At 54.6% G+C, this 20,194-nt stretch overlaps 1 protein-coding gene across 1 annotated transcript in view; it reads left to right on the top strand.

The window, feature by feature from the left end:
* Positions 1-1,370: 1,370 nt before the first annotated feature.
* LOC309452041 (uncharacterized protein) overlaps positions 1,371-20,194 on the top strand; it is a gene marked incomplete at both ends in the record, with an annotated part of 29,489 nt that continues 10,665 nt past the window's right edge. Inside the window, 2 exons of the mRNA XM_082076717.1 lie at positions 1,371-1,503; positions 1,754-1,776. Coding sequence (XP_081932843.1) covers positions 1,371-1,503; positions 1,754-1,776 — 156 coding nt within the window. The remainder of the gene's footprint in view (positions 1,504-1,753; positions 1,777-20,194) is intronic.

Here is a 20,194-nt window from a genome sequence, read left to right as displayed (position 1 = left end):
CGGACGCCTGGGTCCCCCGGGGGTCACCCGTGTGTCCCCCCCCCGTCCCCCCCACTCACGGAGCAGCAGCAGGAGGGCGGGGCCGGGGGGGCGGGGCTCCGCATGGGGGTCCTGGGGGGACACAAGGGGTTGGGGGTCAATGGGGGGCTGGGGGGTCCCTGTGGGGCTAAGGGGGGGGAGTCTGGGGGTCTGTGTGGGTCTGGGGGGGTCATTGGGGGTCAATGGGGGCTGGGGGGTCCCTGTGGGGCTAAGGGGGGGGAGTCTGGGGGTCTGTGTGGGTCTGGGGGGGTCATTGGGGGTCAATGGGGGGCTGGGGGGTCCCTGTGGGGCTAAGGGGGGGGAGTCTGGGGGTCTGTGTGGGTCTGGGGGGGTCATTGGGGGTCTATGGGGGGATCTGGGGGTCTGTGTGGGTCTGGGGGTACATGGGGTGCTATGGGGGGGTCCTGTTGGTCTGTGGGGGGTCATTGGGGGTGTATGGGGGGATCTGGGGGTCCCTGTGGGTCTGGGGGTACACAGGGTCTCTGGGGGGTCCCTGTTGGTCTAAGGGGGCCCTGGAGGGTCCCTGCAAACCTGGGGGGTCCGGAGCGGTCCTGGGGGTGCCCGGGGGGTCTCTGAGGGACCCCGTGGGTACCTGTGTGTCCTGTCCGTGTGTCCTGTCCGTGTGTCCCCGTGGGTACCTGTGTGTCCTGTCCGTGTGTCCTGTCCGTGCGTCCCTGTCCGTGCGTCCCTGTCCGTGTGTCCTGTCCGTGCGTCCTGTCCGTGCGTCCCTGTCTGTGTGTCCCCGGGGTACCTGTGCGTCCCTGTCCGTGCGTCCCTGTCCGTGTGTCCGTGTGTCCGTGTGTCCGTGCGTCCCTGTCCGTGTGTCCTGTCCGTGTGTCCTGTCCGTGTGTCCCTGTCCGTGTGTCCGTGTGTCCGTGTGTCCGTGCGTCCCTGTCCGTGTGTCCCTGTCCGTGTGTCCGTGTGTCCTGTCCGTGCGTCCCTGTCCGTGCGTCCCTGTCCGTGTGTCCGTGCGTCCCCGTCCGTGCGTCCCCGTCCGTGCGTCCCCGTCCGTGCGTCCCCGTCCGTGCGTCCCCGTCGCTGTCGCCGCCTCCTCTGCCCGCCCGGGCCCCGCGGCCGCTTTTAACCCCTCGGCCCCGCCCGGACGCCTGGGTCCCTTTTCTGTGGGTTCCCCCCTCAGCGCGCACCACAGTTCCCAGCAGACCCCGCGGCCGCGCCGGGGCGGGGCGCGGCGGCCGGCCAATCAACGTGCGGGCCGCCTCGGCGAGGGTGGGAGGTGCGGCGGGCGCACCGGCCAATCAGCGCGCGGGGCAGTGGGAGGAGCGGCGGGAGCTTTGGCCCAATGGGCGGGCGCGGCGGGGCGGGTCGGACCAATGGGAAGGGCGGCGCTGGCGGCGCTGTCGATGTACGCGCTGCGCGTGGAGCGGGAGCACGCGCGGGACCCCGCCTACCGCGCCGCGTGCGACCTGGCGCCCGCCGTGTCCTGCACGCGCGTGTTCGGCTCCGGTAACCGGGAAATGGGGGGGGGGGGAGGCGGGGGCGGGAACCGGCGCGCGGGTAAACAGCGCCACGCGGCGCGGGGGGCGGGGCTTTGGCGGCGGCCAATGCCGGAAGGAGCGGGGGGAGGGCTTTGGGCGCTAAGGGGGCGGGGCTTGCGGGGGCGTGGTCACGCTCACTCTATGGGCATGTGGGCGTGTCTCGGCGGGTGGGGGCGTGGTCACGCTCACTGTATGGGCATGTGGGCGTGTCTCCGCAGGTGGGGGCGTGGTCACGCTCACTGTATGGGCATGGTGGGCGTGTCTCGGCGGGTTGGGGCGTGGCCTCGGGCTGGTGCAGCAGCCCGATCAAATCTATGGCGCCCGGACGCCTGGGTCCCTCCCCGTTCAAATCTATGGGGCCCGGACGCCTGGGTCCCTTTTCAGTGCAATATCTATGGGGCCCGGACGCCTGGGTCCCCCCTCAGTCCCATCTATGGAGCCCGGACGCCTGGGTCCCTTCGCTATCAAATCTATGGGGCCCGGACGCCTGGGTCCCTCTTTGTTCAAATCTATGGGGCCCGGACGCCTGGGTCCCTCCTCAGTCAAATCTATGGGGCCCGGACGCCTGGGTCCCTTCTTGGTCTAATCTATGGGGCCCGGATGCCTGGGTCCCTCCTCGGTCAAATCTATGGGGCCCGGACGCCTGGGTCCCTCCTCGGTCAAATCTATGGGGCCCGGACGCCTGGGTCCCTTCTTGGTCTAATCTATGGGGCCCGGACGCCTGGGTCCCTTCTTGGTCAAATCTATGGGGCCCGGACGCCTGGGTCCCTGTTTGGTCAAATCTATGGGGCCGGACGCCTGGGTCCCTTCTCTATAAAATCTATGGGGCCCGGACGCCTGGGTCCCTCCTCGTTCAAATCTATGGGGCCCGGACGCCTGGGTCCCTCCTTGTTCAAATCTATGGGGCCCGGACGCCTGGGTCCCTTATTGGTCAAATCTATGGGGCCCGGACGCCTGGGTCCCTCTTTGGTTAAATCTATGGGGCCCGGACACCTGGGTCCCTCCTCAGTTCAATCTATGGGGCCCGGACGCCTGGGTCCCTCCCCATTCAAATCTATGGGGCCCGGACGCCTGGGTCCCTCCCCAGTGAAATCTATGGGGCCCGGACGCCTGGGTCCCTCCCCGTTCAAATCTATGGGGCGCGGACGCCTGGGTCCCTCCTGAATCAAATCTATGGGGCCCGGACGCCTGGGTCCCTCATCCATCAAATCTATGGGGCCCGGACGCCTGGGTCCCTCCTCGGTCAAATCTATGGGGCCCGGACGCCTGGGTCCCTCCTGAATCAAATCTATGGGGCCCGGACGCCTGGGTCCCTCCTGAATCAAATCTATGGGGCCCGGACGCCTGGGTCCCTTCTCTATAAAATCTATGGGGCCCGGACGCCTGGGTCCCTCCTTATTCAAATCTATGGCGCCCGAACGCCTGGGTCCCTTTTCGGTCAAATCTATGGGGCCCGGACGCCTGGGTCCCTTCGCTATCAAATCTATTGGGCCCGGACGCCTGGGTCCCTCCTCGGTCAAATCTATGGGGCCCGGACGCCTGGGTCCCTCCTCATTCCAATATCTATGGGGCCCGGACGCCTGGGTCCCTCCTCGGTCAAATCTATGGGGCCCGGACGCCTGGGTCCCTTCTATATCAAATCTATGGGGCCCGGATGCCTGGGTCCCTGTTTGTTCAAACTATGGGGCCCGGACGCCTGGGTCCCTCCTTGGTCAAATCTATGGGGCCCGGACGCCTGGGTCCCTCACCAGTGTAATCTATGGGGCCCGGACGCCTGGGTCCCTCCTCGGTCAAATCTATGGGGCCCGGACGCCTGGGTCCCTCACCAGTGCAATCTATGGCGCCCGGACGCCTGGGTCCCTTGGTCGAATCTATGGGGCCCGGACGCCTGGGTCCCTCTTCATTCCAATATCTATGGGGCCCGGACGCCTGGGTCCCTCCCCGTTGAAATCAATGGGGCCCGGACGCCTGGGTCCCTTCTCACTCTAATCTATGGGGCCCGGACGCCTGGGTCCCTCCTCGGTCAAATCTATGGGGCCCGGACGCCGGGGTCCCTTCTTTTTCAAATCTATGGGGCCCGGACGCCTGGGTCCCTTCTTTTTCAAATCTATGGGGCCCGGACGCCTGGGTCCCTCCTCGTTCAAATCTATGGGGCCCGGACGCCTGGGTCCCTCCTCGGTCAAATCTATGGGGCCCGGACGCCTGGGTCCCTTATTTCTCAAATCTATGGGGCCCGGACGCCTGGGTCCCTCATCCGTCAAATCTATGGGGCCCAGATGCCTGGGTCCCTCCTCAGTCTAATCTATGGGGCCCGGACGCCTGGGTCCCTCCTCACTGCAATTTATGGGGCCCGGACGCCTGGGTCCCTCCCCTTTTCAATCTATGGGGCCCGGACGCCTGGGTCCCTCCTCGGTCAAATCTATGGGGCCCGGACGCCTGGGTCCCTCCCCATTCAAATCTATGGGGCCCGGACGCCTGGGTCCCTCATACGTGAAATCTATGGGGCCCGGACGCCTGGGTTCCTTTTCAGTCAAATCTATGGGGCCCGGACGCCTGGGTCCCTTTTCAGTCAAATCTATGGGGCCCGGACGCCTGGGTCCCTTCTCGGTCAAATCTATGGGGCCCGGACGCCTGGGTCCCTCCTCAGTCAAATCTATGGGGCCCGGACGCCTGGGTCCCTCCTTGGTCAAATCTATGGGGCCTGGACGCCTGGGTCCCTCCTTGGTCAAATCTTTGGGGCCCGGACGCCTGGGTCCCTCCCCATTCAAATCTATGGGGCCCGGACGCCTGGGTCCCTCCTCAGTCAAATCCATGGGACCCGGACACCTGGGTCCCTTCTATATCAAAACTATGGGGCCCGGACGCCTGGGTCCCTCCCCAGTACAATATCTATGGTGCCCGAATGCCTGGGTCCCTCATACGTCAAATCTATGGGGCCCGGACGCCTGGGTCCCTCCTCATTCAAATCTATGGGGCCCGGACGCCTGGGTCCCTCATCCATCAAATCTATGGGGCCCGGACGCCTGGGTCCCTTTTCGATGAAATCTATGTTGGCCCGGACGCCTGGGTCCCTCCTCAGTGCAATCTATGGGGCCCGGACGCCTGGGTCCCTCCCCATCAAACCTATGGGGCCCGGACGCCTGGGACCCTCCCCTTTTCAGTCAAATCTATGGGGCCCGGACGCCTGGGTCCCTTCTCAGTCAAATCAATGGGGCCCGGACGCCTGGGTCCCTCATCATTCCAATATCTATGGGGCCCGGACGCCTGGGTCCCTCCCCGTTCAAATCTATGGGGCCCAGACGCCTGGGTCCCTCTTTACTGCAATAATCTATGGGGCCCGGACGCCTGGGTCCCTCCCCATTCAAATCTATGGGGCCCGGACGCCTGGGTCCCCTTTTTGTCAAATCTATGGAGCCCGGACGCCTGGGTCCCTCCCCATTCAAATCTATGGGGCCCGAACACCTGGGTCCCTCCTCGGTCAAATCTATGGGGCCCGGACGCCTGGGTCCCTCCCCATTCAAGTCTATGGGGCCCGGACGCCTGGGTCCCTCCCCGAATAAATCTATGGGGCCCGGATGCCTGGGTCCCTCCTCACTGCAATAATCTATGGGGCCCGGACGCCTGGGTCCCTCCCCGTTCAAATCTATGGGGCCCGGATGACTGGGTCCCTCCTCACTGCAATAATCTATGGGGCCCGGACGCCTGGGTCCCTCCTCGGTCAAATCTATGGGTCCGGACGCCTGGGTCCCTCCTCAGTGCCATCTATGGGGCCCGGACGCCTGGGTCCATCTTTGGGCAAATCTATGGGGTCCGGACGCCTGGGTCCCTCCTCGGTCGAATCTATGGGGCCCGGACGCCTGGGTCCCTCCTGAGTCAATCTATGGGGCCCGGACGCCTGGGTCCCTCCCGTTTTCAATCTATGGGGCCCGGACGCCTGGGTCCCTTCTATATCAAATCTATGGGGCCCGGACGCCTGGGTCCCTGTTTGTTCAAACTATTGGCCCGGACGCCTGGGTCCCTCCTGTTTCAAATCTATGGGGTCCGGACGCCTGGGTCCCTCATCCATCAAATCTATGAGGCTCGGACGCCTGGGTTCCTTCTCTATCAAATCTATGGGGCCCGGATGCCTGGGTCCCTTATTGGTCAAATCTATGGGGCCCGGACGCCTGGGTCCCTCCTCGGTCAAATCTATGGGGCCCGGACGCATGGGTCCCTTCGCTATCAAATCTATGGGGCCTGGACGCCTGGGTCCCTCCTCGGTCAAATCTATGGGGCCCGGACGCCTGGGTCCCTCATCCATCAAATCTATGGGGCCCGAACTCCTGGGTCCCTCCTCGGTCAAATCTATGGGGCTGGACGCCTGGGTCCCTTCTATATCATATCTATGGGGCCCGGACGCCTGGGTCCCTCACCAGTGTAATCAATGGGGCCCGGACGCCTGGGTCCCTCCTCGGTCAAATCTATGGGGCCCGGACGCCTGGGTCCCTCCTCGGTCAAATCTATGGGGCCCGGACGCCTGGGTCCCTCCCCGTTCAAATCTATGGGGCCCGGACGCCTGGGTCCCTCCTTGGTCAAATCTATGGGGCCCGGACGCCTGGGTCCCTTCGCTATCAAATCTATGGGGCCGAACGCCTGGGTCCCTTAATGGTCAAATCTATGGGGCCCGGACGCCTGGGTCCCTTATTGGTCAAATCTATGGGGCCCGGACGCCTGGGTCCCTCATACGTGAAATCTATGGGGCCCGGACGCCTGGGTCCCTCCTCTATCAAATCTATGGGGCCCGAACACCTGGGTCCCTGTTTAGTCAAATCTATGGGGCCCGGACGCCTGGGTCCCTCCCCATTCTAAATCTATGGGGCCCGGACGCCTGGGTCCCTTCTCGGTCAAATCTATGGGGCCCGGACGCCTGGGTCCCTCCCCATTCAAATCTATGGGGCCCGGACGCCTGGGTCCCTTCTCGGTCAAATCTATGGGGCTCGGACGCCTGGGTCCCTCCCCGTTCAAATCTATGGGGCCCGGACGCCTGGGTCCCTTCTCTATCAAATCTATGCGGCCCGGACGCCTGGGTGCCTCCTCGGTCAAATCTATGGGGCCCGGACGCCTGGGTCCCTCCTCAGTGCAATAATCTATGGGGCCCGGACGCCTGGGTCCCTCCTGAATCAAATCTATGGGGCCCGGACGCCTGGGTCCCTCCCCAGTGCAATCTATGGGGCCCGGACGCCTGGGTCCCTTCTCTTTAAAATCTATGGGGCCCAGACGCCTGGGTCCCTCTCCATTGCAATCTATGGGGCCCGGATGCCTGGGTCCCTCATCGGTGAAATCTATGGGGCCCGGACGCCTGGGTCCCTCCTCTGTCAAATCTATGGGGCCCGGACGCCTGGGTCCCTCCTCGGTCAAATCTATGGGGCCCGGACGCCTGGGTCCCTTCTCTGTAAAATCTATGGGGCCCGGACGCCTGGGTCCTCCCCATTCAAATCTATGGGGCCCGGACGCCTGGGTCCCTCCTTGGTCAAATCTATGCGGCCCGGACGCCTGGGTCCCTCCCCATTCAAATCTATGGGGCCCGGACGCCTGGGTCCCTTCTCTATCAAATCTATGGGGCCCGGACGCCTGGGTCCCTTCCAGATCAAATCTATGGGGCCCGGACGCCTGGGTCCCATCTATATCAAATCTATGGGGCCCGGACGCCTGGGTCCCATCTATATCAAATCTATGGGGCCCGGACGCCTGGGTCCCTCCTCGGTCAAATCTATGGGGCCCGGATGCCTGGGTCCCTTCTCTGTAAAATCTATGGGGCCCGGACGCCTGGGTCCCTCCCCATTACAATCTATGGGACCCGGACGCCTGGGTCCCTTCTCAGTCTAATCTATGGGGCCCGGACACCTGGGTCCCTTCTCTATCAAATCTATGGGGACCGGACGCCTGGGTCCCTCCTCACTGCAATAATCTATGGGGCCCGGATGCCTGGGTCCCTCCTCGATCGAATCTATGGGGCCTGGACGCCTGGGTCCCTTTGCTATCAAATCTATGGGGCCCGGACGCCTGGGTCCCTCCTTGGTCAAATCTATGGGGCCCGGACGCCTGGGTCCCTCCTTGGTCGAATCTATGGGGCCCGGACGCCTGGGTCCCTTCTCTGTAAAATCTATGGGGCCCGGACGCCTGGGTCCCTCCCCATTCAAATCTATGGGGCCCGGACGCCTGGGTCCCTCTTTACTGCAATAATCTATGGGACCCGGACGCCTGGGTCCCTTATCAGTCAAATCTATGGGGCCCGGACACCTGGGTCCCTCATACGTGAAATTTATGGGGCCCGGACGCCTGGGTCACTCCCCAGTGAAATCTATGGGGCCCGGACGCCTGGGTCCCTTCTCTGTAAAATCTATGGGGCCCGGACGCCTGGGTCCCTCCCCGTTCAAATCTATGGGGCCCGGACGCCTGGGTCCCTCCTGAATCAAATCTATGGGGCCCGGACGCCTGGGTCCCTCCTGAGTCAAATCTATGGGGCCCGGACGCCTGGGTCCCTTCTTGGTCAAATCTATGGGGCCCGGACGCCTGGGTCCCTCCCCAGTGAAATCTATGGGGCCCGGATACCTGGGTCCCTCTTTGGTCAAATCTATGGGGCCCGGACGCCTGGGTCCGTTCTCTATCAAATCTATGGGGCCCGGACGCCTGGGTCACTCCTCAGTTCAATCTATGGGGCCCGGACGCCTGGGTCCCTCTTCGGTCAAGTCTATGGGGCCCGGATGCCTGGGTCCCTCCTCGGTCAAATCTATGGGGCCCGGACGCCTGGGTCCCTCCTCACTGCAATAATCTATGGGGCCCGGACGCCTGGGTCCCTCCTCAGTGCAATCTATGGGGCCCGGACGCCTGGGTCCCTCCTGAATCAAATCTATGGGGCCCGGACGCCTGGGTCCCTCATCCATCAAATCTATGGGGCCCGGACGCCTGGGTCCCTTCTCAGTCAAATCTATGGATCCCGGACGCCTGGGTCCCTCCTCAGTGCAATCTATGGGGCCCGGACGCCGGGGTCCCTCCTCGGTCAAATCTATGGGGCCCGGATGCCTGGGTCCCTTTTCAGTCAAATCTATGGGGCCCGGACGCCTGGGTCCCTCCTTGGTCAAATCTATGGAGCCCGGACGCCTGGGTCCCTCCTCCGTCAAAAACATGGGGCCCGGACGCCTGGGTCCCTCCTCTTTCTAATCTATGGGGCCGGACGCCTGGGTCCCTCCTCAGTGCAATCTATGGGGCCCGGACGCCTGGGTCCCTCATCCGTCATATCTATAGGGCCCGGACGCCTGGGTCCCTTCTCAGTCAAATCAATGGGGCCCGGACGCCTGGGTCCGTTCTCTGTAAAATCTATGGGGCCCGGACGCCTGGGTCCATTCTCAGTAAAATCTATGGGGCCCGGACGCCTGGGTCCCTCCCCGTTCAAATCTATGGGGCCCGGATGCCTGGGTGCCTTCTCTATCAAATCTATGGGGCCCGGACGCCTGGGTCCCTTCTTGGTCAAATCTATGGGGCCCGGACGCCTGGGTCCCTCCCCATTCAAATCTATGGGGCCCGGACACCTGGGTCCCTCCCCGTTCAAAGCTATGGGGCCCGGACGCCTGGGTCCCTTCTCGGTCAAATCTATGGGGCCCGGACCCCTGGGTCCCTCCTTGGTCAAATCTATGGGCCCCGGACGCCTGGGTCCCTCTTTAGTCAGATCTATGGGGCCCGGACGCCTGGGTCCCTCTTCGGTCAAATCTATGGGGCCCGGACGCCTGGGTCCCTCATACGTGAAATCTATGGGGCCCAGACGCCTGGGTCCCTCATCCGTGAAATCTATGGGACCCGGACGCCTGGGTCCCCTTTTTGTCAAATCTATGGAGCCCGGACGCCTGGGTCCCTCATCCATCAAATCTATGGGGCCCGGACGCCTGGGTCCCTCTTTGGTCAAATCTATGGGGCCCGGACGCCTGGGTCCATTCTCAGTCAAATCTATGGGGCCCGGACGCCTGGGTCCCTTATTGGTCAAATCTATGGGGCCCGGACGCCTGGGTCCCTTGTCAATCAAATCTATGGGGCCCGGACGCCTGGGTCCCTCCTCGGTCCAATCTATGGGGCCCGGACGCCTGGGTCCCTCCTCATTTCAAAATCTATGGGGCCCAGACGCCTGGGTCCCTCCCCGTTCAAATCTATGGGGCCCGGATGCCTGGGTCCGTTCTCTATCAAATCTATGGGGCCCGGACTCCTGGGTCCCTCCCCATTCAAATCTATGGGGCCCGGACGCCTGGGTCCCTCCCCGTTCAAATCTATGGAGCCCGGACGCCTGGGTCCCTCCTCAGTGCAATCTATAGGGCCCGGATGCCTGGGTCCCTCCTCGGTCAGATCTATGGGGCCCGGACGCCTGGGTCCTTTCTCTGTAAAATCTATGGGGCCCGGACACCTGGGTCCCTTTTCGGTCAATTCTATGGGGCCCGGACGCCTGGGTCCCTTATATGTCAAATCTATGGGGCCCGGACGCCTGGGTCCCTCCTCGGTCAAATCTATGGGGCCCGGACTCCTGGGTCCCTTGTCAATCAAATCTATGGGGCCCGGACGCCTGGGTCCCTTTTCAGTGCAATCTATGGGGCCCGGACGCCTGGGTCCCTCATACGTCAAATCTATAGGGCCCGGACGCCTGGGTCCCTCCTCGGTCAAATCTATGGGTCCTGGACGCCTGGGTCCCTCCTCAGTGCAATCTCCAGGGCCCGGACGCCTGGGTCCCTCCCCATTCATATCTATGGGGCCCGGACGCCTGGGTCCCTCCCCATTCAAATCTATGGGGCCCGGACGCCTGGGTCCCTTCTCTTTAAAATCTATGGGGCCCGGACGCCTGGGTCCCTCCTCAGTCAAATCCATGGGGCCCGGACGCCTGGGTCCCTCCTTGGTCAAATCTATGGGGCCCGGACGCCTGGGTCCCTCCTGAATCAAATCTATGGGGCCCGGACGCCTGGGTCCCTGTTTGGTCAAATCTATGGGGCCCGGACACCTGGGTCCGTCCTAATTCTAATATCTATGGGGCCCGGACGCCTGGGTCCCTCATCCGTCAAATCTATGGGGCCCGGACGCCTGGGTCCCTTCTCTATCAAATCTATGGGGCCCGGACGCCTGGGTCCCTTCTCGATCAAATCTATGGGGCCCGGACGCCTGGGTCCCTCCTCTGTCAAATCTATGGGGCCCGGACGCCTGGGTCCCTCTTTACTGCAATAATCTATGGGGCCCGGACGCCTGGGTCCCTTCTCTGTAAAATCTATGGGGCCTGGATGCCTGGGTCCCTCCTCATTCAAATATATGGGACCCGAATGCCTGGGTCCCTCATCGGTCAAATCTATGGGTCCCGGACGCCTGGGTCCCTCCTCGGTCAAATCTATGGGGCCCGGATGGGGATTTGTCGGGGATTTGAACATGTCGTGAGAATTTCCAAAGTTTCCCTGGGATTTCCCACATTTTGGAGGGAACATAATGAGCCCATCCCAACATACGTAATGAGTCCATCCCAACATGCATAATGAGTCCATCCCAACATACAGAATGAGCCCATCCCAACATACATGATGAGTCCATCCCAACATGCATAATGAGCCCATCCCAACATACATAATGAGTCCATCCCAACATACATAATGAGTCCATCCCAACATACATAATGAGTCCATCCCAACATACATAACGAGCCCATCCCAACATACATAACGAGCCCATCCCAACATACATAATGAGTCCATCCAGATACAGCGTCCAAGATACAGTATCCCAGATACAGCATCCCAGATACAGAATCCTAGATACAGCATACTAGATACAGCATCCCAGATACAGTATCGCACATACAGCATCCTAGATACAGCATCCCAGATTCAGCAAACTAGATAAAGTATCCCCGATGCAGCACCTGAGATACAGCATCCCAGATACAGCATACTAGGTACATCATCCTACATAGAGCATCCCAGATACAGCATCCCAGATACAGCATACTAGGTACATCATCCTACATAGAGCATCCCAGATACAGCATCCCAGATACAGCATACTAGGTACAGCATCCTACATAGAGCACCTTAGATACAGCATCAACGATACAGCATCCCAGATACAGCATCCCAGATACAGTATCCCACGTACAGCATCCTTGATACAGCATCCTAGATACGGCATCCCAGATAAAGCATCCTAGATAAAGTATCTTAGATACAGCATCCCAGATACAGTGTCCCAGATACAGCAGTCTAGATAAAGTATCCTACATACAGTATCCCAGATACGGTATCGCAGATACTGCATCCCACGTAGAGCATCCTTGATACAGCATCCTAGATATAGCATCCCAGATACAGCAACCTAGATACAGCATCCTTCATACCGCGTCCAGATTCAGCGTATTAGATACAGCATCCCAGATGCAGCATCCGAGATACAGCATCCCACATAGAGTATCCCAAATAGAACATCCCAGACACAGCATCTCAGATACACCATCCTAGATACAGCATCCCAGATACAGCGTCCTACATACAGTAACTAAGATACAGCATCCCATACACAGCATCCTAGATGCAGCATCCAGATCCATCATCCGAGATACAGCATCCTAGACACAGCATCTTAGATACAGCATCCAAGATACAGCATCCTAGATACAGTATCCGAGATACAACATCCCAGATACAACATCCCAGATACAGCATCCCAGATACAGCATCCCAGACAGAGCATCCTAGATACAGTGTCCTAGATAAAGTGTCCCAGATATAGTATCCCACATACAGCATCCCAAATACAGCATCCCAGATACAGCATCCCAGATAGAGTATCCCAAGTAGAGCATCCCAGATACAGCATCCAAGATATAGAATCCTAGATACCGCATCTAAGATACAGCAACCCAGATACACCATCCTAGATACAGCATCCCTGATACAGCATCCCAGATAGATTATCCCAAATAGAGTATCCCAGGTACAGCATCCTAGATACAGCATCCCAGATACACCATCCTAGATACAGCATCCCAGATACAGCATCCTAGATACAGCATCCCAGATACAGCATCCTAGATACAGCATCCCAGATACAGCATCCTAGATACACCATCCCAGATACACCATCCCAGATACAGCATCCCAGATACAGCATGGCAGACACATCATCCTTGTTGTGAGACGACGTGGAGAATGCAGAATTGCCGGCAGGAGCTCTCTGAGCACGACGGGCGGGCCGGCGAGAGTAATGAGTCTAATTCAATATGAATTTACCATCAATACCCTTTAATAGCTCTTAACAACACTGAATATCAATGTCCCCGAGACCACGTTTTTCCAGCCCTTATATATGCTATACCAAAAGGCCATGCGGCAAGCACGGGCTACGATTGGTTAGACTTGCAGTCACTCTTCCCCCCCACGATGGTGATTGGCTGCAGGGCACTGTCCACATGCGCAGCGACGGCGCCTCCTGCAGCCTGGGCAGGGCAGAGCAGCTGCTGTTGGCTTCCGCAGGGTCCTAGTGCACCCCAGCCACCCCAACCCTGGCTTGTTCACACCATATGGCCCAACCCAAAAACTCTCCACAAATTCCTCCTTTTTTTTTTTTTTTTTTTTTTTTTTTTTTTTTAACAAGCCAGGCTTGATTAGCTGTGCGTTCTAATTCCTCTTCGATACGTGATATAGAAAACAACTTATACATAACGTATCAATTACAACAACAATCAAGATAAACAATGTACTTTGCAATAAACTCTTAATCCACCCCCCTAGGCCAAGCCAAATTTTTAAACCTTGTAAACCAAAAAATCCTACTTCTTTCTTTTTCCTTTTTATAAAAATACAATAAGAGGTGTTCAAAGAATGAATCAGTATGATTTCCTGTGGCTCTGGCCCTATGGGAAGGCGATCATAGCAATTATCATGGTTGTCAAACCATGTGCTAATATTTTTCTTCTTAGTAAACTTGAGGTATTCCACTGCCGTTTAAATATCGCAATGGATTGATTAAACAAATACCAAGAACTTTGGTTTAAAGGTACTCCTACTTAACATGTAACAAACAATGTGCTGGGTGTTGATAAACTTACTCAGAAGGTAGTGGTGTTTAAAGGCCTACTTATATAACTATATTACACATACATGTCACAGCTAAATTAATGCAAAGGTTACACCTCACTCTGTGTCCTCCGAAGGTTCTGTTGCAGGGAGTTGATTCGGTTGAATTTGTTTCAACTCCGGCTTTACTGCTCGGCTTGGAACCCACAATGGACCTTGATCTGTGGAGAGACACATATACCCTCTGCCATTAAAAATAACAGGTACTGGTCCCTTCCACATTCCAGTGGTGGGATCACGATATCTCACCATGAATTCCGGTAAAGTGTTCTTCCTTCCTAGTCTGATCTGATAATGATGAATGATCACAGGAGGTTCCTCATGGTCTCCAGTTAAACATAAATGATTCAAGGTAAACACCACCTTTGCTAAACGCTGTTGACAATCTAACTCTTCCTGCTTCTGTTTGTTCAAATACCCCTTAATCATTTGATGTGCCCTCTCGATGATTCCTTGGCCCGTTGGAGAATGAGGTATACCTGTAACATGTTTCACTCCCCATTTCATCAGAAAAGTTCTAACTTTCTGGCTAACATAGGCAGGGCCATTGTCTGTCTTAATCTTTTCTGGGACACCCATTACAGCAAAGCAAGCTGTGAGATGTTTACATACATGTTGTGCTTTTTCCCCTGGTAAAGCAGTAGCCCATATCATTTTTGAAAAAGTATCAATTGTGACATGCACATATTTAAGTCTTCCGAATTCTGGCACATGTGTCACATCCATTTGCCATACTTCTAAGGCTTTTAAACCTCGAGGATTGACACCGATTCCTATACCTAACATCTGGCCTCCACACTGAGGACATGCCTGTACAATACTTCTTGCTTCATTTAAAGTTAAATCAAATTGTCTTTGCAGACCTCTGGCATTTTGATGAAAGCTCTCATGACTTTGTCTCGCTTGTTGGAATTTATCTGTTGGAGGCATGTGCTGTACTGAACTTACTAAACTATCTGCAATTTGATTTCCTTCACCTAGACCAAGATTCCATTGATGACTACGAATGTGAATCACACAGCAGGGTTCTTTTCTTTGATTTAAAATAGCTCTCAACTGTACAAACAATTTTCCTAATCGAGGATTATTCGATTGTCTTAGCAGAGCATTTTCCATTCTGGGTATTACACCTGCTACATACAAAGAATCTGTGACAACATTTAAAGCAGATTTCAGCCAATTATTTAAGGCCCCTATTACTGCCGTGAGCTCTAAAGTCTGCAATGAATCCTCTTTTGAACCTTCAATTCAATGCTGTTTCCACTGACTATTCTCTTGCCAGACACATGCTGCCTGGTGTCTTCATTTTCCTGCATCTGTATATACTGTAAGCCCTTCAACAGGTTTTGCTTTTACTTTGCTTCTCTCTAACCACTGATTTGTTCTAAGGAATTGCCATAGCTTCCCTTTTGGTTGTCGTGAATGTACCTTGCCTATAAATCCTAATAATGCATTCTGAATAGGCACCGAATTTCTCAGCCACCATTCTAAATCAGCTCCATTTACTGGAATACTGATGTCATCTGGTTCCTGACCGCTAATGTCTAATATTCGAGATCTTCCTTTTCGAATCAATTCTCCAACTGCTTCTGGTCTTGTCTGAATGCTGAATTTTGGTTGGACACTAAGAAAAACCCATTCTAATAATCGTAAATCATTTTCTGTTTTCAATCTGACAGTGGCACAAAAGGAAGAATCGGTAGCAAGATCTATGGGGAATTCCCCGTCTTTGTTTTGCCACTGGCAGATGATTGCACATGGATGTTCTAGATTGCTAATAAGAAGAGAAATTGGTTGATCAGAAAGTCTTCGGCTAGACCAATTTGTCTGTACCTTTTGTATAATATCAGAAAGACATTTGAGATGCACGGACTCTAAGCTTATTTTCTTAGCTGGATCACCTCCTTTCAGAAGTGAAGTAAGAGGTGCTATATCATTGTTAGTAATGCCTACGTAATTTCTAATCCATTGTATGTCCCCTAACAATTTTTGTACATCATTTAATGTCTGTAAATCAGTATGTAATTCGATTTTTTGTGGACGAATCTGTGCATCACAAATGGACCAACCAAGGTATTTCCAAGGTGTGGACCTTTGAACTTTCTCTGGAGCTATGACCAATCCCTTTTCTTTGAGTTTGATTGTAATTTGGACTATGGAACTTTCTGTGAACTCAGCTTGTTGACAGAACAGAATATCATCCATATAATGATAAATAATTGTTTGTTTCCATGATGCACGAATAGGTTGAAGTGCCCATGCAACATACATTTGGCACAGTACAGGAGAATTTTTCATACCTTGCGGTAGCACTACCCACTCATACCTTTTAGCTGGTTCCGCTTTGTTTACAGAAGGCAGTGTAAATGCAAAACGCTGTGTATCTTGTTCATGTAAAGGAATGGTAAAGAAACAATCCTTTAAATCCACAATTAGAATATGCCAATTTTCTGGTAACATTACAGGTGATGGTAATCCAGGCTGTAATGCACCCATGGCTTGCATTTGATCATTTACCTTTCGCAAGTCATGTAATAATCGCCACTTTCCACTCTTTTTTGGTATGACAAAAATCGGGGTATTCCATGGACTAGTAGAAGGCTTGATATGGCCTGCAACTAATTGCTCTTCTACTAATTCATGTGCCTTTTGCAGTCGCTCTTGCGTTAATGGCCACTGGTCAACCCAAACTGGGCTATCTGTTAACCAGGTCAATGGAGGGTTGGGCGACTGCTTTCCAGTGAGCACTAATGAAAAGGTGAAGTAGTTAACACGGCACCAAGTTGCCCCAAGACGTCACGTCCAATAAGCGCCTCAAGGCTGCTTGGCAATTCCATTACATACACCCTAAGGGTTACACATTGACCTTCAGGGAAATTAATGGAAATGGGATCAACACTTATATTTGGAATAGTTTGACCCCCTACTCCAGCTACAGTGGAAGAGATTGATTTTTGAAGTTTCCATTTTCGTGGCCATTTGAATTGACTAATGATGGAGACATCAGCTCCAGTATCAAGCATTGCATTTACATCTACAACAACAGTAGAATCAGATCGAAATAGTTGTACACGTAACATGGGACGCTGAGTCATTGATGAGGTGAAGCAAACTGCAGGACCTGTCGATCCAAATCCTTTATCACGCCTTTCTATTGAGGATTCTGGAGGGACTCCTGGAAGTGTTGGTAGGCAGTTTTCCAATGCTACTACCTGAGCTATTTTACTCCCAGAAGGAATAAAAATTGGCGGATGCAGAGTGTAGGCCAGGATTTGAACAGTTCCTGTAAAATCTGCATCAACTATCCCTGGTATTACTGTAAGACCCTTGATACTAGCAGAAGAACGGCCAATCAATAGGCCTCCAATGAGACTACCTTGTCGAAATAAAGGTCCTTTAGCATTTGTTGGTATTCTATGAACTGCAGTACTGGTCAATGTTATATCTACTGCTGTCTCCACATCAACTCCGAGGCTTCCTGTGGTGCTTGGCTTGTTGAGGTGAAAGAAACCTGTTTCACGGTTGGTCGCTGATTGTAATACAGGTTCGGAGATGTTCTTTGTGTCCTCGCGCGCACTCCGTTCGCGCTCACTTGACCGTTTCCCGATCTCCGGCAAGTCTTTGTAGCATGATTGTTAGACTGGCATTTGTCACACCAAACTGCTGCAGTGCAATTCGTTCGGACATGTTCTTTACTTCCACAGCGATAACAAGAATTGTATGATGGTTTATATAATTTATTTTTAGATCGCTGAACTGCTGCTACAACTGGTTGTATTGTAGATGAGACTTGCTGGCTAACTTGTCGAAGAGATCTCTGCATGACCCCTTCAAAAGCGGCAGCCATCACTTCCGCACTTTGGTGTTCTTCTGATCTGGCTACTCGCGTTAGCATTTGTTCTACTGAAGATCCTGGTGGCAGAGTTGCTAATATTTGTTTAGTCTTTAAATTTGCATTATCAAAAGCTAGCAACCGAAACATTTGATTTTTCATTTCTTCTGACAAGTCCGGGTTTTGCATTACTCCTTCATGTAGCCGGTCAATAAAATGCGAGAAATTTTCTGTAGTTCCTTGGCGTATTCCGCTGAATGAGGGAGCTAAGGGTCCTGGTAAGGTTAAGAAAGCATCTAGGGCAAGTTGTGCAGCTTTTCGGTGAACTTCAGCACCAAATCGCAGTTGGACTTCTATTGTAGCATACTGTCCACGACCCGTATAGGCGTCGGGTACCACATTGGTTAATGGGTCATTTGGACTCATGTGTTTGGTTGTTTCTTGCTGCACTCGTTGATACCAGGCCGATTCCCACAGGAGGAATTGTGCCGGAGTTAGTAATAAGCGCATTAAATTTTGGCAGTCCATGGGACACAATAAGTCAGCAGTAAAAATCCAATGAAGTATTTGTCTGGTCGCTTCTGAACGTATGCCATAGTTGGTGATTGTTTGTTTTGCTTGCTGTAGAATTTTCCATTCATGTGGTTCCCATACCGCTGTCTGGGTGTTCATATTCTGAATTACTGGTAGGGCTAATTTTGCTGGAGACCAATAACCTTCTAGGATGGCATCTTTGATGACCCCTGACCATCTGCCAGGTCGGGGCTGTGGTTGGTCAGTAGAATCTATAGGTACTCTTGGTTGCATTGTTTGAGGAAGGCAAGCTGGTTTTTGAAACTCTATTTGTCTCTTATTTTTCTCTACATCTGACATTCGCAGGTCAAGTTGTTCAAGCTTACTGGTAATCTCTTGCAGTAACTGCTCTACTACTTGGGGTGAGCGCAATGATGTAGAAGGAGGCTCACAAGAAACTTCCACAGGTGTTTGTGGAGGCACGTCGTGGGGCGGCCCCGGCCCCGACGGCCCGGCCGCGCCCCGCCCGGCTGACCGATGGTCTTAGAGGGGGGCGTGTCTGGCTCGGGGCAGGGCAGAGGTGGAGCTGTAGGCGGAGGGCGGCACTCAGGGCCTGCTACCATTTGCCGTGAGACGACGTGGAGAATGCAAGATTGCCGGCAGGACCTCTTTGAGCACGACGGGCGGGCCGGCGAGAGTAATGAATCTAATTCAATATGCATTTACCATCAATACTCTTTAATAAGCTCTTAACAACACTGAATATCAATGTCCCCGAGACCACGTTTTTCCCAACCTTATATACTCTATACCCAAAAGGCCATGCGGCAAGCATGGGCTACAATTGGTTACACTTGCAGTCACTCTTCCCTCACCATGATGGTGATTGGCTGCAGGGCACTGTCCACATGCGCAGCGACGACGAGGGCACTCTCCTGCAGCCTGGGTCGAGGGCAGACCAGCTTCTGTTTACTTCCGCATGGTCCTAGTGCACCCCAGCCACCTCAAGCCCTGGCTTGTTCACAGCATATGGCCCAAAACTCTCCACAAGTGATGTACATCTAGAGATGCCCATATCGTTTTGTGGGAAGCATCTGTTTCCTCGGCATGATTTGGAACACTTTTGGCACACGGGACTTGCTGGGCCCCAAATCACAGCTGCGTTGACTCCTCTAAGCCTCCCAGCTCCAATTCAGCAGGTGCCCAGTTCAAGGTGTTGACACAGCAATGTGTACTTCTCTTGAATCTGTATTATATGTTCTCTCTGAAATCAACCCTTCCTTCCTCGGAGCAATCTGGGTCCCAATGTAGGCTACTAAGCCATTGGACTTGTTGACAGTAGTTTACCAACAGTAATTTGCCAACAGGAGGAGTTCTTGCTAAATTAACAGCAAAAGCCATGCTGAAAAGTGCAAGGGAGCAATCAGGGAGGGCTGGAGTCGTGCTCGGGAGCTGTGTCCGTGCGTGAAGGTTTACGTGTCTCGCTGGATAGTGCCCAGAGAGTTGGTCTGATCACGCTGCAGAGCTCCAGGAGACATCAATCTGTTTGCTTCTTTCCTACACCAAGCTTTAAAGGCTGGTTTGGATAGTCCAATGGGATTCAAACGTAACGTTCCTCCAAGAAGGCCTTGGGTAACTCATCTCCCAAAATTCAAACTTCTTTTCCCAGGGAGGCTGAATTTCCTCCATAGCAATCAAATGATCAGGTTTTGCACAGAAGAGCTGCTGTGGTTCCAAGCGTCTTTATTTTGTCTATGCTGCCTTAAAGAAGCAGGCTGTTCTGCCTTTTGCTTTTGGCGATGGAAGTCGGGAATGGCCAGCGCTGTGCTTCATGTCAGGATGGTTTCGTTCTCGTCTTATTGAAACGTTTGCTGGATGCAAAGAAAAGAACAACACCTCCGTCTCTTCCAGGGCCCTGCTCTTTAGTCCGCTCTCAACATCACCGGCAAAGAGCTGCTGCTTCTCTTCTGCACTGGATGTTTGGACATCTCTTTGCTAGAGGGACAAGGTCCCTTCGATCAAGAGACTGAAGCAGAAGCATCAGAAATTGACATTCCTCCAAGTTTTCGCCCAGTGCCTCAAGTTCCAAAGCAAAGAGAAGGGCATGGCGATGGTGCCATTTTCTACCTCAGGGATAAAGTCGTGGCAGGAATCGTAGTATGGACCATCTTCTACAGGATGCCTATTGG

The sequence above is a fragment of the Streptopelia decaocto genome (genome assembly GCF_964273445.1).
Source record: "Streptopelia decaocto genome assembly, contig: HAP1_SCAFFOLD_147, whole genome shotgun sequence".
Lineage (NCBI taxonomy): Eukaryota > Metazoa > Chordata > Aves > Columbiformes > Columbidae > Streptopelia > Streptopelia decaocto.
Note: the sequence above shows the minus strand (reverse complement) of the source record. Positions and strands in the feature narration are given on the sequence as shown.